Source organism: Candida tropicalis, assembly GCF_000006335.3.
Source record: "Candida tropicalis MYA-3404 genomic scaffold supercont3.4, whole genome shotgun sequence".
In the NCBI taxonomy this organism is placed as follows: domain Eukaryota; kingdom Fungi; phylum Ascomycota; class Pichiomycetes; order Serinales; family Debaryomycetaceae; genus Candida; species Candida tropicalis.
The window spans coordinates 4,049-27,979 of record NW_003020056.1 but is presented as its reverse complement, the minus strand read 5'-3'; the positions used below and the strand labels follow the sequence as shown (position 1 = coordinate 27,979).

The window sequence follows — 23,931 nt, the reverse complement described above, 5'->3', positions numbered from 1 at the left end:
GCTTAATTTGTTGGAAAGTATTTGTGTTTCTCGATGTGATGTTTTTTTTTTTCATCAAGTCTGGGTACGGTCCACCTCTTGTCTCAATCATTACGACCACAAATGTCGTCAGTTCGGGCGACATTTTGCTCTATACGACATTGCGATTTAAATCGAGCATAAGCATATCCTGAATGACGTCGCTCAAAAAACCACCACCACATCCTTTTTCTTCTTTTTTTCCTTTTTTTTTTGTTTGGTAAACTGAACTCACCAACTGTACCACCCCAGTTCGAATCTTACTTTCATAATGAACAACAGTTCGATGGAAACAGCGGTGTTAGATGATGCCGAGGAGTATGATTATGAATACTTCCCCTTGGTGAAGTTAGTATCTTCGTTGATGGACGTTATCTGGGAGCAAAGTGAACAGACATCCACAATAAATACAACACCATGGAATCGATTAGGAGCAATAACCAAGTACTGTTGTTCTATATATGGTCTTACTTGTCTTATAATGGCCTTGGTTTTGAACAGGACATTGGTCATGGCGTCCACAAACAATTTACAGCAACAACAATTCAGAAGGGGTAGAGAAGGTAATATGACGTATCTAAGCAAATCCACTAGCACAATTTTTAAGACTTTGAGCATGATCAGCTTTAGAATTGGAGTAATAATGTTATTTGCATATCAGCTATATAACATTTTGGTTGTATTAAACTTGCATTACCATTTGGGATTAACTTCGACATCTTCTATAAATTGGTTGTACAAGCTAATTCCTGACTCACTCTTTAGTTATGATGTGGAAATCTTTAACGACACTAAGTACATGAAAACTCCTGATGCTCAAGTGATGATAGGACCCACGAGTGATATGTATTGGCCAATATTTTTAACATTTTGTTTACTGTCGTTTATTGAAACTTTTATTGCATCTATTCAAGGAAAGAAGCCATACACAGAGAGTGGAATTACAATTTTTGAACATTCGTTAGCATTTCAAGAGTTCAGCAGTAATGGGGCTTTCTTTTTTGGCAGCTCAAAGTATTACAAGAGACCAACAGAACAAGTGTTGCTTACGACGTTGTTTCTGATCCTCAATCATTTAAATATACATATTGGGGCTATAATAAATGACAATAAGTACAGGTTGATTCCGCTGACTGTATTGGGCATGACATTTTTGGGGTACTTTGTAAGCTTGTTTATCAATAGTTGGGACTTTTTGCAATTTCCATTTATATTGATCTTGACTTTTACACCACAGGTTCTCATATTGTTTATTATTTGTGTGAGCTTGGCAATATTTTTGTTGGCCATTATGGTTAACGGGTTCAAGCTACAAGGTCTTAATTATGCCAGTTTCTTTCTACATGAAACTGTGTATGAAGACGGTGAAGAAGAGGAGCCAAATTCAATTATCAAGAACTTGAATATAGATCTTAATGATGACTTCTATACTGCTTTATTGAATATAGGAGTGATGGCTATAACCCTGGCAGGCAGATCAAGTTACATTACAGAACTTAGTTTGGTCACATTGGAGAAGGATACTTGGGTCGAGAGAAGCATCTGGGAAAGGTTAAAACTATCTGGTTCGTCAACGCCTGCAACGACAGATAAGTCTAGTGTACCTGGGTATGGAAATATTATCAAGAACCCACCGCAAAGATTGATTTCTGGTAACCAAGTTGGTGATTTGGATAATGGGTACAAGGATGGTCGGGTTAGTGTTTTCCGAAGACGATTCATTTACTTGAAGCAAATGATTAACTATACATGTCAGTTGTTATACGGTTTGATTTTCAAATCGTTTGTTTGTGAATATTTGCCGACTGCATTTAAGAGGTTGGTCTTGAGACGAGAACTAAAGAGCCTGGAGTACGTTGGTGATGAAACCAATGCAGAATTTGAGAAACGTAAATCACTGGTACCGCCATTTTTAAGAAAGTATTTGAAGCGAAGAGTAAATGCGACAGAACAGGTTCAAACTGCAAAGGAGACTGTCAACCTCGATGGTTTGACCGCTGACGAAATTCCAGACTCATACGCAAGATTATTGCTTTCATCTAATGATATATCCGAGGTAGATACCTCTGGGGATTACCAGGTAGTGATAGAAGACGAGCTGGAGTCAGAGTATGAATCAGATGCAGAAGAAGTTTTTATCGACTCCCAGCGCGGTGGCCATATATTGGGTGGTAGCCGCTATCCATATATCCAAGGTGTTACACTGCCAATACATGAATTATTTCATGGAGAAGATTTGAATGAAATGTTTTCTGCCACGAACTCGACTTATTTGGACATATTCCAGAAACATATGCAATACAATAAGCGAGAAGGAAGATTGACGAGATCCGTATATAGAGAATTGCAAAATTCGATTCCACAATCTGGGGCAAGCGCTGATGATACAGAAAAATTGCTCGAACTTATAGTATCAAAGAGAATGAGTAGCACGGTTAACGAACACACGGATGACAATGAACGGTCCTTGGACTGTGTTATTTGTCAGACCAACCCCAGAGAAATCATTACTTGGCCATGTAAATGCTTTGCAATCTGTGAGGGTTGCAGGTTGAGTTTAGTAAGCAAAGGAATTGAAGGATGCGTTTGTTGTAGACGGGATGTGGAAGGTGTTTCGAAAATATTTGTTCCATAGTTCACGTAGGTAAATATAATATAAGAGATGAAGTAATTGTGTAAAGTTCTTCTTTGAGAAAAAAAAAAAGAAAATAGGGGTAGAATTACAGTGAAGTGAAGCGAATAAATATGACCGTAGTGCACGACTTGGTTAGTGGAACCATATGAAAAAAAAAAAAGAATAATTGGGCGTATGGACACATCCTCTCCTAAAACTCAACGCCAAAAAAAAAGTCCAAACAAAAAAAAAACTGAGAGACACGAAAAATCACAACATTTGATAGATTAGCCTTTTTCTCATTGGAACAAGATTCAGCCTTTGTTTTGAAATAAAAATATCTAATAGTACAGTGTTTCTTTTATTTATAAAATCAAAAGATAAAATAAAGAAAGAAAGAACTAGTTCATTATTTTTATTCTTTTATTTTTTTTTTTCCAAGAAGGCATTTTATTTCAGGTCATGGTGTCATCGATAGTTATAACAACCACCACAACAACCACGGCAACAGCACTTTCTCTGGAAAGCACAACGGTATTACCATTATCTACTATGTGGGGATTGATTTCTTCAACATTTCAAGATAGGTTTGTGAATCTTTTAAATTGTTTGGAATATGTACCAGGAGGCAGTATTGTTTTGAGATACATCAAGTCATCTTACCAGAACGACCCATTTAGATCTTTGCTTGAATTTTGTTTAGTCCTCTTTGCCTTGTCCTACTTTTTAAGTTCCAAAAAGAAGGAAAATAAATCTGAATTGGTAAAGTTTTCTGCAAAAGAAATTGATGAGTTATGTGCTGAATGGGAGCCGTCACCTTTAATTAGCAATATCACTCCATTGGAAAATTGGGAGTTGAAATCCATTCCTGAGATTACAGGCCATAATGGTGTTCATGTCAATTTGAATGGTAAGGAAGTTTTGAATCTTGCTTCGCAAGATTTTCTTAGTCTCAACGAAAATGAAAATGTCAAGGAAGCAGCTAGAGTTGAAATCAACTACGCTGGTGTTGGTGCTTGTGGCCCTCCAAATTTCTACGGTACTCAAGACGTTCATGTTAGATTGGAAGAAGATTTGGCTCGTTATTTAGATTGTGAACAAGCCATTATCTATGGTCAGGATTTTGTCACTGCTGGATCGGTTATACCGGCGTTTTTGAAGAGAGGTGATTTGTGTGTTGTTGATAGTGGGGTGAACATCGCATTACAGAAGGCTTTAATTGTTAGTCGTGCCGACATTGAATGGTATGATCACAACGACATTGATCATTTGGAACAAATATTGTCTCAATTGAAGCCAGTGTTGGATAAACAAAAACCAATAAGAAGAAGATTTATTATCACCGAAGGTTTATTTGCTAACAGTGGAGATATTGCCGATTTGCCAAGAATTGTTGAATTGAAGAACAAGTTCAAATACAGACTTCTTTTGGACGAATCTTTATCAATTGGTGTTTTGGGAGACACTGGAAAAGGTTTACCTGAACACTACGGTGTTTCTAGAGATGAGGTTTCTATAACTATTGGATCCATGGCTAACTCGTTTGCCTCTTCAGGTGGTTTCTGTGTTGGTGTTAACCCTATGGTTCACCATCAAAGAATCTCGTCCAATGCATATGTCTTCAGTGCTTCTTTGCCTCCATACTCAGCTAAAGTTACCTCCCAGGCTATTAGGGAAATTCAAGAAAACTTGGATTCGGCAACTGGTAAGTCCAAATTAATGACCAAATTGCATGATTTGACCCTGTACGCTTATGACGGTTTACAAAAACAACTTCAAGCTCTGCAGCTCCAAATTGTATCGTCACCTCAATCACCAATAATCCATATTGGTTTGAAAGAAAATATCAGAGAGCAGTTGGGTTTACCATTGATGTATGGTAATTCTACCTTTGTTACCACAGGGAAGCCATCTAAGACTTTGAATGGATTTGATGAATACATGAACTTAGAGAACTTTGTATTACAAAAAATCATAGACTACATTTTAAACAATGCTGGTATCTTGATAACTAGAACCAAATTGATCTTAGAACATGAAAACTTGCCTGTATTGCCTCCTCATTTGTTAGTAAACATCAATGCTGGAACTACCAGAAGCGAAGTTTCCAGCCTTATTGAAGTTTTACCGAAAGCTATTAATTATGCTTTGGGCAATCTTAAACATGAAGATGATTTGTTTGCATTGAATGAGGAAATCATTAATTATTAAACCGTTCTACATGAGCCTGTAAACATCTTCATATTTACACACATACATACATATATATTTAGAATCTTAATAATCTTAATTTAATACATAGTCTTTTTTTTTTTTTGCCTAATCAATGTAGCTGGTTTTTCATTCTGTTTCTGGCATCACGGGCTATTGCTCTGGCATCCTCAATATCATGGGCATTACTATGATTCAAATCTTTAGCCAATTCATACGCCTCTTCAAACTTCCAATTATTCAAAGCATCCCTTGCAAGCCATAATCTTGCCTTCGAAGTTTCATCACTTATACCCCAATCAAATTCCTGTTCAAAGCATAACTTCATATATTTGAAGGTCTCCTTGTGGTTCCCTAATTTTTCCAGAATGATAGCCAAACGGTAACAAATGTGAGGTTCAACAGAGAAACTAGGTTCTTCATGATCCTTATTGTTGTCGTAGTTCATGTCACCCGCCAGGTGAACAACTTTCCCAATTGCAAGTGCTTTCGCAAATGATTTTTGTGCTTCTTCGAGCTGATCAATCTTTTCATAGCAATTTCCAATGGCTTGCCACATACGCTTATCCAATGGTTGCAAATTAGTGGCACGCTGATAATAGTACAATGCGTATAAATGCATATCCAAAACTTCATAAGCCTGACCTAATCCATACCATGCACGAAAGTCTTTAGGGTTGGTATCAACTGCTCGACGATACGATTCAATGGCTGCATGGCTATTCTTCAATTCAACAAATTCGTGGCCCATTAATGTCCACGCACTAAGGCAGTTTTTGTTCAATGTTAATGCACGTTTGTAGTACATTATAGCTTTCTCATGCTCACATTTCATGGAATAGTAGTTCGCTAAGATGCAGCACGTTTCGGGACGAAATTTATCTATTTGTGAAGCATATTGGGCCAAGTAAGACAACTTTGATCTTTTTTCCATCACATACAACATGTTAGAAAAGGTATCTAAATCATCCAATCGCAACGGATCCTGTCGCAAGATTTGATCAAAAGTAGCTTCCGCTTGGAAATAGTCGAGATTATGATATGAAATGAGAAATTGCTGGATTTTTAGAAAGACAAAGTTTGGAAATAAGCTAACAAGATTACTGAGATTATCAAATAGGGTATTCAGCTGATGGTAGAATTCTTGTAAAATCACAACTTCAAAAAATTGAAACATAATGCTATTCGATAAGGACGAGTTGCTGTTTTTGGTTCTGTTGATATAATCATTGGCTTCTTCAAATGATGTTAGCGAAGCAATAAGTTCCTGCCAGCAAGACCAATTATAAGGGAACAATTGTAATGATCTACTTAGACTTTGCTGGGCCAACTGATACTTTTTCTTTTTATTGTATATCATTCCATTTAGGTAGTATAGGAATGCATTTTCCCGGTGGGCCAAAAAATTCTCTGATTCTAATATAATTTTTGAAAGTTGGGAATTTAATGAGTTGATTACTACTTCCTTCGTTTCTGAACCTCCGTCATCATTTATATCGTTTATCAATCCAATGTTTATCGAGCCGTCTGTCTCCTCCGATGCCCTTTTGTCTACGGATATTAGCATTGAGTACAATCGGAGAAACTTGGCATCGCCACCTTTGCAATCCTTTAACACATTTGCAGCCCTATCAAACTCATTACAATTAAAATACGCCTTAGCTAATAGAAATGAATCTTGGTCAACCAAGTCTTCGGGATCTAAAGGGATAATAGGATAGGTTATGGGATTCTTTTCCTTCAAACCATTCAATGCTTCTGCACACCATTTGCCAGCGTGATACAAATTTAGATTGTTTAATTTCAATGCCGACTGAAATAATTGTATTCTTAAATCCTCAAGATTGATCCCTGTTGTTTCTACGTTGATTTGACCTGACATTGTTGAACGTGGTTGTGGCAGTTGTAGCGAAATCAAAAAAAAGTAAACAAATCAAACCAGAAAAAAGTTCTCGCCAGAACAACAATTATATGGACCAACAAAAAAAAAATATATCAGAAACAACAACCAAGGAAACCTCAACCACGTACCCATAGAACATGACTGCAGAATCCTTAGAAAGAATTGAATCTTTACAAAATTTATTAGATTCAACTTTGGAAACATTTGATTCTGCCAAGAAATTGCTTGACATCAATGAACAACTACTTAAATCAGTGAACAGTTCAGAGAACGCACCATCTTCATCTGAACTTCAGCAAGTTAAAAAGAATTTCATCCTTGATTCATTTAAGATTAATAAAGCTCAAAAGGAATTAAAAGACTGGGAGAATGATTGCAGAAATCGTGTAATTGATACTGAAACTGTTGAATATAACGAAACCTTGGGCAAAATTTCTAGTATTAATCTCAAGATTGGTCAAGAATCGTATACGTACGAAGCATTATCAGGTTCGATAGCATTACCAAAATTTATTATATCGCGAAGAACGTTGGAAACTTTGAATGATGAAAGTTTGTTGAAAATTGCTCAAGCTGGAAGAGACCAGTTGCCAAGACACGTACAGCTCAGCGATCTATTTTCCTTGGATAGTTCTTCTGCGTTGCCAACACCTGATTTTAAGAGAATTAGCCAGTTGATAAATATAGAGTACCGTATGAGGTTAGAAAAGAGGTTGAAATTGGAATTGTTGACCCTAATCAAGCAAAAACTTGATAACGAAAATAGATCTTGGACTAAGAATCTAAGCTACTTGAATAATTTTATTAACAAAAGTGTTCCAGAAGCCATTGCAGAAGTTGAAAAGATCAAATCTGAAGAAAATGATACTAAATTAAAGAAAGAGCAATTGGAGAGTGACGAATCCCTGGATGAAGAAGAAGTTGAGATACAGGAAGTTGAACGAGAAGAGGAAGAAGGGGAACAAGAGGAAGTGATTCATGGACATAATATTGAAATTGAAGAAGAGAATGTTGATGATGATGATGATGATGATGATGATGACGGTCTTGCTAAAGGTTCTGATGTCGAAGACCTAGTTGTATCGCAAGTCGAAAGTCATGAAAATGAACCTGTAGAAGAAGTTGATGATGACGATGACGACATGTTGATTGATCATTAAAATATATGTATTGTACAATAAATAACCCATTCACTTTATATATATATATATGCATCACATTTCTACTATACATTGCTTAGTTTTTAGTTGGCTCTTCCTTACTTGTGGCCTCTGGTTTACCATTGATGATATAGTCAAATACTTGCATTGGAGAGTCGCCTGCTTCTCTTCTATAGTTGACAATTCTGATCAATTGATAACCGGCAACACCACCCAAAAAGAAATTCACCGAGGCTAAAAGCATATTTCTTGGTTTGATAACAAATCCTGCCCATCTAGTCCATATGGCACCTGTAGCAAATAATGCAATTTGTTGGGTTCCACTTAATTTTTCTACCGGACGTTGCAAATCATTGATACCGGCAATAACCAATGCCCACTTAAAAACTGGAGCCCAAAAATGAACAGTCCTTGGACCTGTTTCTGAATTTAAAAAACGTTGGAATTTAGATGCGTGTTGAGCTGTTGATGCCATTTCTGTATGTCTGTGATATTAATATTCTAGAACAATTCAATTAAAGAAAAGTGAAGATAATAGTAATAGGAAAAAAAAAAAAGAAAGAGTAATCAGAATCCAGTGGTGTCCGATACAATTTCGCTTCAACCTAAAAAAGTGCCAAAAAAAAAAAGAGAGAGAGAAGAAAAAATTGCTATAGCGGTTCGGTCACAAGGACACGACCTTCTTCCCCACTTTTATCTTTCCGTCAAGATTATGAATCGGATAATGTAAATAGATGCCAAATTGTCTATATTTATAGTACCTACATAATCCAATGCCATTTATTAGCTCCTTTGAATGACCTGCCGTGTTTGTTTGGGTATTCTGTGTACACCAAACAGTAGTGGTCTAATAGTAGTCGTATCTCTTCAATCTCATCAATAAACTCCAATTTGTTAATACGATGCAACTCTTGATCATCGATCCATTGGGAATTATGCTCCTTATAACCACCAACATCACTCATGTCGGTCAATCTCGAATTCAGCAACCCGCACTCCCCTTCAAGAAACCGCTTTCTGGCCGCTAGATCGGGGTATTTGTTGAACATCTGCAAGTTGAGTCCCCTGTTGAGCAAGTTCTGCGTCATTGTAGTGCCAAACTGGTCGTTCAACGACATTGGCTCGTAAATCAAGAACCCCATGATGTTGTCGCCACTATGGCTTGTCCAGTACTTGATTGTCTTCTCGTATTCTTCAGGCGATAAGTAGCACAACACACACTCGCTGATCACCAATGTGGGTACATCCTCTTTGAACCCAGGCATTTTGTTGTCGAGTGTTCGTAAATCTAGTCCGTGGAGATAGTATTGTCGTGTGAACAAATCTGGACTGTATTCGGCAAACGACGACTTGCTTTCAATAGGTGGTGCACTCTCGTCCGTTCCAACAATATCTCTGAGCTTACTGCTCTGCAAAATCGCCAACTTCTTGATTCTTGTGGACTCTGGAAAATCAATCTCATGGATAACCAATTCCGGGTGTTGCTGCAACAACGTGAATGCTCTGGTGTCTGATCCGCTTCCCAACGACACAATTTGGCATTTTCCTGAAAACTCGTCGACAAATTCCCGTACTACTTTATCAATAGCGGTGGTGCGTAGGTAGGATCCTCTGTTGATCAATGGGAACTTTCTTTCCTGGAATACTGTCCTCAATGTCCTTGAAGACGACAACTGGGTATACCCCTGACAATACTGCAAATGTTGTTGGTAGCTTTGGATCAAGTCCGGGATGAACTCGTCACGCGGAACCAAGTACGACTTTTCATTGATGCTATATCGGCAACTCAACGCATCCAAGTCCGTGGCACGGACCAACTTATCGTGTCGATCCTGTGGAGAAAACATAAAGAGAATGAAGTCAGTTTGTTTTGGACTTGTTGTTCGCTCTTCATTTTTTTTTTCTCTCTCTCTCTCTCTAGAGCTCTCTCTTTCTCTCTCTTCGCTTATCATTATACTATCGTCATCTATTCACTTCTATGGATGCCCTATTTCTTCTTGATTATCACCCACCAGTTGTCTCGTTCGTAGCCTTCCTCCACTATCGAGCACCTTTCTGTTTTCAAGCAATTGTCCACCAACTCTCCTTTCCTGTACAAATGATAATACCTGTACTTGGTGACATTGGGTGTCTCTTGTGGCTCTTCTTCTGGCACCTTATCCATCTCTGGCGAATCTTTCGTCTTGCTTCCCTTTTTCTTCTTCAGTGGTTGTGGTTTCTTCAACACCCAAGGAATCAATATGTCCTGGTCATCCCCTTCTTTGTACCCACGACGCGACTTCTCTTGCTCCAATGCCCAACAATAAATCAAAGCTTCACCGCCAGTTTTTAATTTCGAAAGGATATGCAGAATAGCCTCAATCCGTCTTTCTTCATTGGCAAAATGGTGAATCACAGCAATCGATATCGCAAAGTCAAATGTGTTGTCTGGGTGGGGCAATGCCAACCCGTCGGCAACCCCCAAATTGTACCTATTGTTGGAAATCTGCTGGCCACATTGGACCAACCCATCCGATCTGTCGGTACCTATCATGAACAAATCCTTGTTGACATTCAAGTACTTTCCGTTTCCACACCCCACATCTATCCCAACGGAGTATTTGGGTCTCAGCATCAAGAACTTTTCAACTATCGGCCACGGCTTGTATCTAGTCTGTGAAAAATGGCTCGCTATTTCGTTATACACATCATGGACATATGTATCCTCTTGATTCTGTGGGTCTAGTCCTCTTTCTATCGATACAGATGGCACTGATGCTGACATTGGTGGTGGTTGATGACTACGGACTAAATGAATGAAAACGATGACAAGAAAAAAAAAAAAAAAAAAAAGAAAAAACGAAAATACTTCGAGGCCAATCACAAACACACTGGCACACAACAAGCAATGGTATTCTCAAGAAACTCTATACTCATATTCGGCTTATTAATGGCGGGACCATGGATCTGGGTCTTATGGAAGACTTCTACACCTACCAGAATGCTACAAACGGTTGACATTTCAATAGGATTTGACAAGCAATCAGAGCAGTTCAACTTCCCTGACTTGGTAGACGCAACCCAGATCCAAATAGATGCCGAGCTACCGTATGTCACGAATCGATCAATAGCCGTGAACTTTCTTGACAATTTACGTGGAGACATCCCCAAAGAAAGAACAAACTATTCTGTCGAGCTTGTACTTTCGCGAGACAATTCGCTTGCGGTTTCCCCCGACGGTCTAACAGCATATGTGTTCTACTCATATGAATCAATCCAGTCCAATGATCTTCCCTATTTGATTACACAGACAATACTTTATCATTTATTAAAGTCGGAAGTTGCCTAAATGTAACCTCCCTGTTTACATAGACTATAGAATATACCGTCCTTTTTGTCTAGCAATTTTTGTGGTGCATCGAATTCTTTCAATTCCCCTTTATCCAAACTCACAATCTTGTCACTGTCCATAACTGTCTCCAATCTATGCGCAATAGTGATTATTGTCTTGTCTTTAAATTGTGTTCTAATAGTTTCTTGGATGATCTTATCAGTTTGCACGTCAACTGCTGCAGTTGCTTCGTCCAACACTAATATTTTCGAGTCATTCATCTTCAACAACACTCTTGCCAACGACATTAATTGACGTTGACCAGACGAGAAATTAGACCCGCCTTCGTAAACCTTGTTAAGCAACTTGTTTTCCTCTGAGCCCTCTTCTCTCGGTAATTTTTGAATATGCTCTTTCAAATGTGCCAATTCCAATGCTCGCCAAATTTCTTCGTCGGTGTAATAGTTGAACGGGTCCAAATTTTGACGAATTGTGCCTTCTAAAAGCTGTGAGTCTTGTGGGATAATACTTAATCGTTGTCTGAGATCATACAAATACAATTGGCTTGTATCCAACCCATCGATTTCAATATTCCCGTCAACAGCTTCAATAATACGGAAAATTGCTAACGCTAATGAGCTTTTACCAGCACCAGTTCTGCCAACTATTCCTATCTTCTCGCTTGGTTTGATGGAGAAGGAAATATTCCTTAATATCAAATCAAGATTTGCACGATAACGAGTTGAGTAGTTGTGGAAATTAAGAGTACCTTTGTTTGGCCAGTGTGGAGGTGGTTTAACAAGCTTAAGTGACCCTTCGTCTTCCTCTTCAACTGGAAGTTCTGTGTATTCCAAACATCTTTCAACGGCCACGATACTAGTTTCAACTTGAGCAGAAGTTCTTACTAATCTTCTTAATGAAGAAGTCACCTGCATTGCATATGTCATGATAAAACCTGCCATGGATGCTGATAACGGGTGAGATGTTCTTTTACTTAATATTGACAAAATAGCAACGGAACACACTCCGATTCCACCAATGGCCTGTAACCTGAAACCGAGCCATCTATTGATAGATGTCAACATGTATACCGACTTTAAATTGAAATCGACATTTGCATTCATGATAAAATCAAACCTTTCCTTTTGATTGTAAGCTCGAATAGTGTCAATTCCACTCAAACTTTCACCCAAATGACCGTAGATAGGACTACGAGATATCGAAACCAATCTCTTCAATTCTCTTGAAATTGCCACATAGTAAATTTCATAATACACGTACAATAAAGAAAGAAAACAAATAATAATCAAATAAGTAGGAATGGCAAGGGTGACAACACCAACGGTGAAAATAGTTCCGACCAATTGGTTGATGAATCTCTGGAAAACCAGTGGTATACCATCGTCGACTTGATTAACATCATTTGTGAACCTATTCATTATTCTACCAATTGGTGTTCTTTCAAAAAACAGCATTGGTGCACTGAGTACTCGCTTCGCCATGTTATCATGGATTTTCTTGGAAGCATTGATACCCAACCAAAGAAGCATCACAGAACTACGAGCAATAGTAACGAATGCGGCACCTAGTCCCAATGCTGCATAAACAAACAAAAAGTTCCATACATTTTGGTTTCCATCCCCTTTGGAGTTTTGATCCGTCCAGTATTTAAGCCAGTAGTTGGCACCAACCGATAACGCTGTGGCAATAATCAACAAAACAAACCACAACACACCACCAGGAATAGAACAAGCTTTGATATAGGCCAAATAGACAGACCACTTAACTTTACCCTTTTTACTAACTTCTTCCGTTTGACCACTGCGCAAATTTGGTAATAATCTTTGCAATGGATCCCAGTGCAAACTAGCCATACTTGCTTTACGAGTGACAAACAGCAGTGCTGCCGTGTCATTTGCAATATTTTCATTAATTTCTTCTTCTTCATCTTTGCTAAAGTGACTAATCAACTCATATAACTTCGGGTGGCTGGATTGGTCTATGTCTTTGTAAGTCGTTGTTTCAATCACGTCTCCATCTTCGATAAGGGTGATGTTGTTGGAATATTTCAAAACAGATATCGAGTTTGTAGACAAGACAATTGTTTTCGAGCCAAGTAGCCCTTGTTTGCTCAAAACTTTCTGGATAATTTTTTTACCAACATTGGAATCAACCGCAGACAAAATATCGTCTAGTAAATACACATCAGCACGTGCATACACTGCTCGGGCCAATGCCAATCTTGCTTTCTGACCACCAGATAAAGAAACACCTTTCTCTCCCACTTGAGTTTCATCACCATCGGGTAATATCGCTAAATCTGGTAATAATTGGCAGGCATCTATGGTCTTTTCATAAAAATCTTTGTCCCATTTACATCCAAAAAGAATGTTTTCCTTGACAGATGCATTCATAATCCAAGGTTGTTGTGCACAATATGCCACAGATCCACGAATATCAACAGTAGGTGGTGTATCTTCATTTCCTTGAACCATTATTAACTGACCAAGCAATGCATACAACAAAGATGTTTTCCCGCTTCCAACTTTTCCAACAACACAACTCAAATCACCTTTTGAAACTCTAAAGTTTATATTTCTTAAAGTGTGCAACTGTTGCTCTTCTGCATCTTGTTCAAGATCGGTAAACCTGTTCTTCGTCCAGTGAAAGGTGGCATTCTGAACTTTGACAGCCATGCCATCATCATCTTGCTTAGCGTCTGGCAATCTCCTAATTAACGATTCGTCAATCTCTTCACTCAAGAGAAACGTCCTAACTCTATTTATAGCAACATTCGCTTCGATCATAGCTGTGATAACTGCTGGAAGTTCCATTAGTGGGCCCGATAATAAATTCAACAATGCCAAAGCAGGGAAAACAAGGTCTGATGTTAATGGCTTTTTCTGGGTCAATGCAAATGTAGCAAAAGATGTGAACGAGACCAAAAATGGTATAATATTCCAGATAAACATGACACCTTGACCAACAAGCCTGATTCTTTTCAAATTCGCCAATTCCTTGTCATTTCTGGCCTCAGAAAGCTTTGCAAGCATAGGTTTCTCCCACGCAAACAATTTAATACTTTTAATTGATGACAAAATCTCGTTAATCACTCTTGATCTATTATCTTTTAATTTCATTTGCGTTTTGCTGAGTCTCCTGTAATATTTTACAATAATAGCGTTCACTGGTATCAAAACAATCATTATTCCAACACCAGCAAATGTTGCACCATGTAATAAAGGATAAAGTGATAAGACACATAAAATAATGTCTGTTGGGGCAAGAACAAGTGTGCTTAGATTCATCAATACATTTTGTACCCTGTTGACATCAACAGAAAGCAAATTAATGATATCTCCAGAGCTCGTTTTCAATCTGGACTCGCTCGACAACTTGATTGCCTTTTGGTACACCAATGAAGTCAATGAAGAACGACAATTCAATCCCACTTCCAAATTCTTCAACATATATCTATTGTTCAATGATGTTTGGAGCAAGGTATTTGTAAACATTCCAAGGGAAATCAAGACACCTTTCAACAAGGGTGGATTATCTATGTTAAAGTATAAGATCAATAGTCTAAGCAATTGTGGCTGAACAAAGTTGAGTAGTCGACCACCAAACTCGTAGAAAAAGGAAACCAACAATGCCCAACCAAAGGCTTTCAACAAAGAAGTAGTCAACTCTCCGCCATGCCAAAATTTCTTAAGTCTGGTGGTGGCATAAACAGTTGATATTTCTGGCGGTGTATGTGGCAACTCAGCGTTGGTAACTGTTTGGTTTTTATATGAATTTTCGATCAACTCATTCATCCATGTAAAAGTGATTTGTTGAATAATATTTGGCTCCTGTAACTGATCCAGTTGATCATTTCTTTTATATTGTAAAATTAACTCATGGCTTGGCTTGTAATGCGAGTACTCAAGTACAAAGATAGCAATCGAATTTAAAACAAGGAATATTTCAACAATTTTTATGGATGGGTCAGTCAGCTGTATTATGACCCAATCTGTAAAATTGTCTTGAAAGTATAATGCAATTTCAAGAATACCAAGTGCTGGCCAAAACACCAACAAAATGTCCAACGGAATAGGTGAATATACTGTTTCAATAAAGTGCAACGGGAATATAATAAACACCAATAGAACGGCGAGCAATCCAAATCCAACAATCTTTGGGTCTGCAAATCTTTCATGAATAGATATGAATGAGTTTAGATATAATAGTAAAATAATATGCAACGCCACTGCATTTAACCGGATATAATGAGTTAATCCGGTATTTTTGGGTGAAAAGTTCCCATATCGAGGCAGCTTTGTAGTAGTTTTGTATAATGTTATCGTGCCGTACACGATGTTGATGACTGAAAAAAGGGACAAAGTGTGCATTAGAAAACACGGGTTGAAGGCATTATCATTATTTGGTGCCATAGGGTGTAGTAGGGCTCCGATACCACATGCTAGTTTTGGGTATTCGAGATTCATCACGATGTGGAGATATCGTTGTGATTGTGAAGTTTTCTTGTCAACATTATTATCATTTTGTTTTTCCGCCCCTTATCTATTCTGTTTTGCTATTTTTTTCTTCGAGGTGTCGTGCACAAGTAGAAAAAAACTGCCACGCCGTAAAATACGTTGTGGGTATGGTTCAACTAGGGTGTTTCCATTTCAAGAAATTTCCTTTATAGTGTAGTGGCTATCACGGTTCGCTTTCAAGTTCTTCAAGAATTAAAAAGTTCCGAGCAGACCGGGGTTCGATTCCCCGTAAGGGAGTTTCCTGCTTTCCTTTATAGTGTAGTGGCTATCACGGTTCGCTTTCAGATTCGTAAGAGTTTAAAAGTTCCGAGCAGACCGGGGTTCGATTCCCCGTAAGGGAGCATTATTTTTTTATAATTTTTTATTGTATCTAGTAGTTCAACAAGGATGAATAAAGAATGGAATATCAATTAACAAAAGAGGGAGGGCTTATGGGCTATCAAGATCTTCAGAGCAAGGTGTGTGAATCTTTAACTATGTGACTTTATTATTCAAGATTAGCTCCTCTATAGCCGTATTTCCTATAACCGAGGTAATTTTTTTGCTTTCTATACTCGAAAAGCTGTAGATTGACATCAGGCTATGCGGTTCAGTAACAATGATCTAATTGGCCATTAATATTGTATAATAATTGAACTTCGTGTGGTCCGGTGCAATTCAAACTTGGTAATGTAATATTGTATTCTTTACGTGATAATGATCTTTTTTAAAACCACACATACAAGAAAACAAAGAATTAACACTAAGAGTGATAAAAAAATTTTTGCAATGTTGTAAAATTAATGGTAGCAAAAATGCAAGAACCGGGAATCGAACCCGGGGCCCAACGATGGCAACGTTGGATTTTACCACTAAACCATTCTTGCAACTCGGCCAAGTTGGCTAATTGTTGTAAATCTGTAAGGATTCGGCCCCTAAGAGGGGGTCGTCTCCTATTATGGATACGATATTAATCTATTCATTGACTAGGAGACTACCTGGTAAATAAGTCTAAAGAGCAAGATATACAACTATACAATATTTTTTTCTGTGGAAACCTTTTTCAAAAGAGATGGTGCGATGCCCGGATGGGAATCATGCGAAGGCACGACCCATCCTGCAGGCATCAGCTACCAACTCTTACACTCTCCTCCCCCTATCTTGACGCCATAGGGCGGTGAGACAAAACCCATATAAGAATAGTTTTTTCCAATCCTGGCAAACAAGCTATTTTTCTAACACATATAATTCTCCTTTTAAATATCACTAGCGCAGCCTTCTTAGCAACTGCCAATTCTGTAAGGTAACAACATCAACTCGTTGTAACCACTCCATATTAATACTTCATTAAAACTTCTCACGAGATAATCAACCTCTTATAATTTCTTCCAACTTTTGGGTATAACGAAATCAGCTAACACAGTATTGCTTGCAATCTTAAGTAACTCCTAACCAATCAACACTCTAATCAATAATCTCGAGGAATATTTTCTTATTTTCTTCTTCAACCTTCTTCTATCACTGCCATAGTATTTATGCAAACATGTTCTTCAATGGTGGCATATTGCCACACGTTCTTTATCCACTATTATTTTTCATCTCTTATTGTCTGGATCACGTAATTCATTTCGTTCATCGACTGTCCATCAACGTGGGTCTTTTCAAACCACACTTGCTTTTAACCGATAATCTGTATTCTATTAGTAGATTCCCCACTATGTTATCAACCAAACCAAAAGTCGAATCGGGGACACCGCTTATCTTATCAAAGCATTCTCCCGTCAAATCTTGATCGGAGTTCTCAGTAGATTCACCACTATATCACCAGCCAAACTAAAGGTACAACTGGGGACACCGCTTATCTTACCAAAGCATTCTCCCAACGAGCCTTAGTTGGCAATAATGTTTCTTCACCTTTGTGATTCTCGGGTGCTGAAGCCAAACCCGCACTTCCGAGTAATCAACCTAACGTGTCGCTATTTATTTCTCTCAGGTAATAGTCATGAGTATTCTCCCACTATTCAAACCTTCATGCTGCAATTATTTCTATCATCATCAATCTACCGACGTAACATGATATCACAATCATTGGTATGTAACTTCACTTTCTATGACTTCTTCATTTAATATCCTCATTGAGCACACCTTTACTTCTAGTATGCTCAACAGTTTGTCATCAACAACTCTCTCCTCCCCCTAAATGGTTACCCATAATGGATAAAAACCACCAACTGAACTCAAAGCAGCACCATTCCGTGCTAGCTCCACTATTCTTCCAAACTTGGGGGTGACAAACACTCAACCTGCTTCTTATCCATCGCAGTTCCTACTTGGGCAACCTCCAATGACACTCACCGTTTAATTCTTCTGGGATTGTCAACATGATCTAAAGTTAGCACCACTTCCACTGTTATACAACTCGCCCAGTCTTGGGCTAATGTAATACTTTTCTCAATTGGCTATGTGGATAACCATCAACGATTCTAATGGCATTACCACAATAACACACAATACCTTGTTCAACTTGCCAAACTCATGATCTCCATCCTTGGATTAATGTTTGAATGCTCCAATCACTTCTTCGTTAGGTCTAACAACCCTACTGCTAAATTCTACCAACGCTTCACAACTAACTCTTAGGTTTCCGTACACCTTCGTTCATTCTTCGTCCCGTTCCTGATGTCCATTACTTCGCTTCTAATTCAATCCTTACTGGATGTCCATATTCTCTTCTCTTTGTCCTGTTTCTATGTTCTCAATAACCTTGCATGAATACAATCTGCAAAGTCTCTAAAAATCAAACTCTTTCTTTCATCAAAACGTTGTTTTGTACTTTCATTTAATTAAAACTCCGTTTATAAACTCTCTTCGTTAAAAACATTTTGCCTTTTCTCTAGCAGCAACCTGCATTTTCTCTTAACTTGTGGTACGCTAATGGATCGTAACGATAGTAACAATACCACACAAATAATAACTAATAACTAATAACTCTCTAACGATTCTAATATGCTCTGTCCTAGTCTCCTTGTTGTTGTGTAAAACTTCCAATCTTGTCTCTGTCAACTGTGATATGTGGGTGCGCCACGATAGTGGCATGGTGATAAGCCGCAGCACGACTTATCAGAACTGAAATGTTACTTGATACCGCGGGTCTCTTTCCCGACTTACATTACCCTACTCTGCGGGTCTCTCTCCCGACTTACTCTATTGATGCTGCAGGACTCTCTCCCGACTTACTCTATTACTGCTGCGGGACTCTCTCCCGACTTACTCTATTGTTGCTGCGGAACTCTCTCCCGACTTACTCTTTAAACTGGTGGGGCAATTATCCGATCCCCTAAAACAAACAATGTAAAAAACTAACAGTGTGGGAATTCCGAACTCCCGGAATCGAAGATTCTCTCGACTCATGCACTGTTCCAAAAAGTGCTCTTTTGAATTACACACCAAACACAATGCACAGGGTGGACAGTGGTTACATCTCCCACCATCCGTGAATAAACATTCACCATTACAACAGGACAGACCAAAGTTGTTATAATTAAATCTTTTGGACCAGGACCAAGCACTTCCATGTCGTGGAACATGAAACTCTCTAATAATAATAATAATAATGATAATAACAATAATGACACCTACTCGTGTCTCCTAGACTTGACGCCAACACGACATTGCATGACGTACTAAAACATTTTGTACAGCTCGTTATCTGCACCTCTAACTAACATTGATGGACGGTAACCCTTCGCTTTGGGCACCTCTTCTAAGTAACTTCTTCGTGGTGACCTAACCGGTCGATTTATAACATTTTGTAAACATTTAACTCTTCATAATACTTTGTGGTCTCTCCTTCCCGGAGGCAGAACCATAACTTTTGCAACCATTATCGTCTCTGGTGCGTTTCTCTAATAACATGCACGATCTAATCTCCTAAATCGCAATCACACGCATAATTCATATATTTTTTTTTTTTTTTTTTTTTTTTTTTTTTTTTTTTTTACTTAGAATCACCCTTCTGGACTCTCTTCTCGGACTTAGGTTTCATTTCTTCAACTTTCTCTTTGTCTTTATCTTTCCTATCAGACTTAGACTATCATACTTGGAACATCATCTTTGGAACATCATCTTTGGAACATCATCTTTGGGAACTTCATACATGCGACAGCTTGTTTTCAATGCTTAACCATCACAACTTACTTTCAACAATAAATGCCGATAGCTTACTTTCATCTTCTGCTCTCAGCACCTTACCAACAGTTATAATATTACATTTCATCAATGCAACACTATCTTTGGAGGAGGCATCATCCTCTTACTTCATACCTCCCTTTTGAATGATAATTTCTCTTCCAAAGTATCATTCATAATTTAAAACAACTCTTCTTACGTGAATCCGTTTTTTCAATGTCTAACATCATCATCTCCTGAAGGTTTATTCCTTGCTAGGACAATTTCATCTTCGGAAACCACTTCTTTCCACACTAAAATTAGAACCTGACCTTAATATCAAGAGGGTTTAATCATTCGCTATGCTCTGGTTTCTCATTGCCAACTTCACGCCGTCTCTACTTTAGATAAGGCTCGAGCTTCACCTTTGCACAAACTCCCGGATACCTCAGTCTTGTTTCTCTTCATTCACTATAGCATAACTTGTACTAAGTTGCTATTTCAATTCAATAGTGACTTCCTGAACATCTAAAGTTTTCATTAGCAATCATCGGCTATCTTATCAATACACCATAGTCATGCTTCTTTTTGTACTTGTGACACATCACCCAGTAATAGCATCGTGCATCACATGTTCAATAATTTATCGCGAATTCAACTTATCATTGATCCCGGATTTGATTCAAAACAGTAGATATCTTCTTCTCTAGCATTTCACTTCACATTTATCCTCCGTGGAAGGATACAGATTATACATCCATCTCCTTAATTTAACTTAACTTAACTTTAACTTTCAACATCATAATTCGATTCTTGATTCCACTACAAGTCTGATCGTCTCTTTTTATCCGAACCAACTCGGCACGCTCGACATCTTCTTCATTGCAGGATTACCTTCCGCATCCTAATCATCTTTTGACATTCTTTAATTCTTCATCGAGGCCCATATTTATCCGTAGTATCGTCTTTTATTTCTCTTGTTAAGCATCGTCTCGTTTTTAAAAACCGACACATCTTTCATATTGACCAACGTCTGCGACGTGCAGTTATATAAATTTCATTTTAGTCACCTGCCAAGCTATCACCAGTTACTCTTCAACTTTCTTCCGCTAGAACCCATTAACGTTCTTAACTTACAATACTATCCTTCAAAATTCTTTCTTTCGAATTCAAGGCTTCCTTCTGTTCGACCACCCCATTCTTTCGGTTGTGGTGACACTTTACCATCAATAACTGGCTTCTTTTATAAGCCACACTATCATTCTAATCTTACCGTAATTACTTTTCATATAATAGACTCGGTCTAACTTCACTGGCAATGGACTTGGTAGGGGGACATGACCAGTACTGAGAGAAAATTCAAATGTAAGAAAAAATTTTCATCCCATTAGCTAATCAGATTTCAATCGAGGTAGGAACAATTTGCGGAGCTACCAACTGTAAGGATTCGGCCCCTAAGAGGGGGTCGTCTCCTATTATGGATACGATATTAATCTATTCATTGACTAGGAGACTACCTGGTAAATAAGTCTAAAGAGCAAGATATACAACTATACAATATTTTTTTCTGTGGAAACCTTTTTCAAAAGAGATGGTGCGATGCCCGGATGGGAATCATGCGAAGGCACGACCCATCCTGCAGGCATCAGCTACCAACTCTTACAAAATCATCAAGACACCTGATATCCTGACTATATCTAAAGCAAGTTTTGAAGATGTCTATATTCTTCAAAATCAATTCGGTATTGATTTTAATAAAATTTTTCAATAATCGGAACATCTAATCCACGAATTGATGACTTATCCAGTAATAAATTTAAAATTACTAAATTTTTTGGTACAATTTTTGCACTAAATTCCTGAGATGATGTATACTCAACATTTAACAATGTATCAGAAATCCTGTGACTTAATGAGACCCATGATTAAAGAAATGCAACGTTTGATTAACCATCTCCCAACAAAATAATTCTTATACTTTGAACAAACTAATGACAAGAAAGCCAAATTACTGTTTTTTTTATAATTTGCAATTTGTTAAATTTTGTCCTGGATATAAACAATACAACTTTTAAACAATAAATTATACCATTGGACAGATAGAATCCTAAAAGTATTATATTGTACAACGTTCTTTATAATTCTTCAATATACTTTTACATTTTACTTCTGTCGATATATAGAAATATTTAGTGTGAGTAATTCAAAAATGCTTCCTCTATGCGAATAACTGAGTATCAGCTTATATTTACCTAGAGCTTGTCTTCCAATTTTAGCACATCAACTAAAAAATCAAATATATCGTGAAATAACGATTATTTACGATACAGAATACAGTCGCTTGCCAAAGGAATGTAAATTTTTTTGAAGACGATAATTCGAGTAGAAATGGTACTAATGAATAAAACAACCCGGATAGACAAGTCCAATAAGTTAACTTCGAGGCCTTCATAATAATGGAGGAAAGAGATTAGCTTATAGAAGTTATGGTTGCATAATCAGAAGATGCATAAAGACAATGCACTGAAAATATAGGGTTTTATATAGAACCATAAAGAAAATTTAGTTTCTCATGTGTTTAGGATCAAGTATAGAGAGAAGACAAGATTTGAATTATTGAGAATAGACGAACATATATGGCATGACAAAGTTTGGTTTGAATTGCACTGTAGTAGATAGGCATTACTTGAAATAGAATATTTACCCCCAAACTTGAGGTTAATACAGTCGACAACAAAAAGTTCACGAATTTTTTTTTGTCGCGCCCACAAAAATGTAGAAATCGGTATACAAAAGAATTTTCTCTCCCGTTTTTCTCGCAGCGAACACGGAGAATAATGATACTTTTAATGAGTAATTATCTACAAACAAGTGTACTCTGCAGCACGTTCTACCTTTATATATAGTTTTAAATTGGTAATTAGATTATGAAAAACATATGCAGTGGTTTACAAAAGTATTTTTAGGTGATAGTCGCCCTATCTCTTGATTGAAGTAATGTTCACTTTTTTACAAAAACTGGTTACGTGTCCAATATCTGTATTTTTTAGCAAAATAAATTTTGATTAGTGCACAAACTAAGAGTTTGTTTACAATTTTTGCTCTGTAAAGTGCACTACCCCATAGGAGAAAAAAAAATTCATGAACTTTTTGTTGGCGACTGAAGCTATTATATGTTAATTCGATAATCTCTAACGAAACACCTGTAGCAGTACAGTACTAACACTGGTCCTATTATGCACTGATTCCTTTCATTAGTTCGAAAAAAATATTCGTTAAAAAATTGATTCCGCCCAGGATCGAACTGGGGACGTTATGCGTGTTAAGCATATGCCATAACCAACTAGACCACGGAACCAATTAGTTGATGAGTGTTGTATTCTGTGATCTAGATTTGGATCACAATACATTTGGATTACTAATCAGATTTGATATTGGTTATGGAATGTTCTGATATTGCTTATGGAATGTTCTGATATTGCTTATGGAATGTTCTGATATTGCTTACGGAGAATGTTTGATATTGATTACTAATGCTATTGCTTACTAATTGATGTTGAGTATGACTCATCGATGAATTCATCTAATTACTATTTAGGTAGATGAATTCCCTTTTTATTTTATTTTTAGATGTTTCTTTTTATATAATTAATCAATTGTTCTATTGTTTCTACTGAATATACTGCTTTAAATTTACTGAAGAGTTATAGCTGTCAATTGTTCTACACTACAATTGCTATATCATTGAATCATCGGTTATTGATTCATCCGAAGGACAGTTATAAACTAATGAGTTGTAAGGATTCCGTCCCTAAGAGGGAGTCGTCTCCTATTATGGATACGATATTAATCTATTCAATGATTAGGAGACTACCTGGTAAATAAGTCTAAAGAGCAAGATATACAACTATACAATATTTTTCCTGTGGAAACATTTTTCAAAAGAGATGGTGCGATGCCCGGATGGGAATCATGCGAAGGCACGACACATCCCGCAGGCATCAGCTACCAACTCTTACAGTATTTTTCGG

At 37.5% G+C, this 23,931-nt stretch overlaps 8 protein-coding genes and 4 non-coding genes across 12 annotated transcripts; 5 read left to right on the top strand and 7 right to left on the bottom strand. All coding sequences in view use genetic code 12, as the record gives it.

Moving 5' to 3' along the window:
- Window positions 1-289: 289 nt before the first annotated feature.
- On the top strand, window positions 290-2,653 carry CTRG_03041 (putative ubiquitin-protein ligase; the record flags this gene model as incomplete). Its single annotated transcript, XM_002548698.1, has 1 exon — window positions 290-2,653. One exon carries the CDS (start codon window positions 290-292, stop codon window positions 2,651-2,653), a length of 2,364 nt encoding a protein of 787 aa, XP_002548744.1.
- Window positions 2,654-3,094: 441 nt separating this feature from the next.
- CTRG_03040 (serine C-palmitoyltransferase) lies at window positions 3,095-4,843 on the top strand (the record flags this gene model as incomplete). Its single annotated transcript, XM_002548697.1, has 1 exon — window positions 3,095-4,843. One exon carries the CDS (start codon window positions 3,095-3,097, stop codon window positions 4,841-4,843), a length of 1,749 nt encoding a protein of 582 aa, XP_002548743.1.
- Window positions 4,844-4,955: 112 nt separating this feature from the next.
- On the bottom strand, window positions 4,956-6,725 carry CDC23 (anaphase promoting complex subunit; the record flags this gene model as incomplete). Its single annotated transcript, XM_002548696.1, has 1 exon — window positions 4,956-6,725. The coding sequence occupies one exon, from the start codon at window positions 6,723-6,725 to the stop codon at window positions 4,956-4,958; it is 1,770 nt and encodes a 589-aa protein (XP_002548742.1).
- Window positions 6,726-6,883: 158 nt separating this feature from the next.
- Window positions 6,884-7,906, top strand: CTRG_03038 (uncharacterized protein; the record flags this gene model as incomplete). Its single annotated transcript, XM_002548695.1, has 1 exon — window positions 6,884-7,906. The coding sequence occupies one exon, from the start codon at window positions 6,884-6,886 to the stop codon at window positions 7,904-7,906; it is 1,023 nt and encodes a 340-aa protein (XP_002548741.1).
- A 76-nt stretch (window positions 7,907-7,982) lies between these two features.
- On the bottom strand, window positions 7,983-8,381 carry CTRG_03037 (mitochondrial pyruvate carrier; the record flags this gene model as incomplete). Its single annotated transcript, XM_002548694.1, has 1 exon — window positions 7,983-8,381. One exon carries the CDS (start codon window positions 8,379-8,381, stop codon window positions 7,983-7,985), a length of 399 nt encoding a protein of 132 aa, XP_002548740.1.
- Window positions 8,382-8,667: 286 nt separating this feature from the next.
- On the bottom strand, window positions 8,668-9,858 carry CTRG_03036 (uncharacterized protein; the record flags this gene model as incomplete). The annotated part of the gene is made up of 1 exon (XM_002548693.1): window positions 8,668-9,858. One exon carries the CDS (start codon window positions 9,856-9,858, stop codon window positions 8,668-8,670), a length of 1,191 nt encoding a protein of 396 aa, XP_002548739.1.
- Window positions 9,859-9,893: 35 nt separating this feature from the next.
- Window positions 9,894-10,670, bottom strand: CTRG_03035 (class I SAM-dependent methyltransferase; the record flags this gene model as incomplete). The annotated part of the gene is made up of 1 exon (XM_002548692.1): window positions 9,894-10,670. One exon carries the CDS (start codon window positions 10,668-10,670, stop codon window positions 9,894-9,896), a length of 777 nt encoding a protein of 258 aa, XP_002548738.1.
- A 560-nt stretch (window positions 10,671-11,230) lies between these two features.
- CTRG_03034 (uncharacterized protein) lies at window positions 11,231-15,703 on the bottom strand (the record flags this gene model as incomplete). Its single annotated transcript, XM_002548691.1, has 1 exon — window positions 11,231-15,703. One exon carries the CDS (start codon window positions 15,701-15,703, stop codon window positions 11,231-11,233), a length of 4,473 nt encoding a protein of 1,490 aa, XP_002548737.1.
- A 193-nt stretch (window positions 15,704-15,896) lies between these two features.
- Window positions 15,897-15,991, top strand: CTRG_06396. Its single transcript has one exon. It is a non-coding gene; the product is annotated as a tRNA-Glu (tRNA).
- A 10-nt stretch (window positions 15,992-16,001) lies between these two features.
- Window positions 16,002-16,095, top strand: CTRG_06397. Its single transcript has one exon. It is a non-coding gene; the product is annotated as a tRNA-Glu (tRNA).
- A 454-nt stretch (window positions 16,096-16,549) lies between these two features.
- CTRG_06378 lies at window positions 16,550-16,620 on the bottom strand. Its single transcript has one exon. It is a non-coding gene; the product is annotated as a tRNA-Gly (tRNA).
- A 6,564-nt stretch (window positions 16,621-23,184) lies between these two features.
- On the bottom strand, window positions 23,185-23,258 carry CTRG_06377. The gene has a single exon. It is a non-coding gene; the product is annotated as a tRNA-Val (tRNA).
- Window positions 23,259-23,931: the final 673 nt, after the last annotated feature.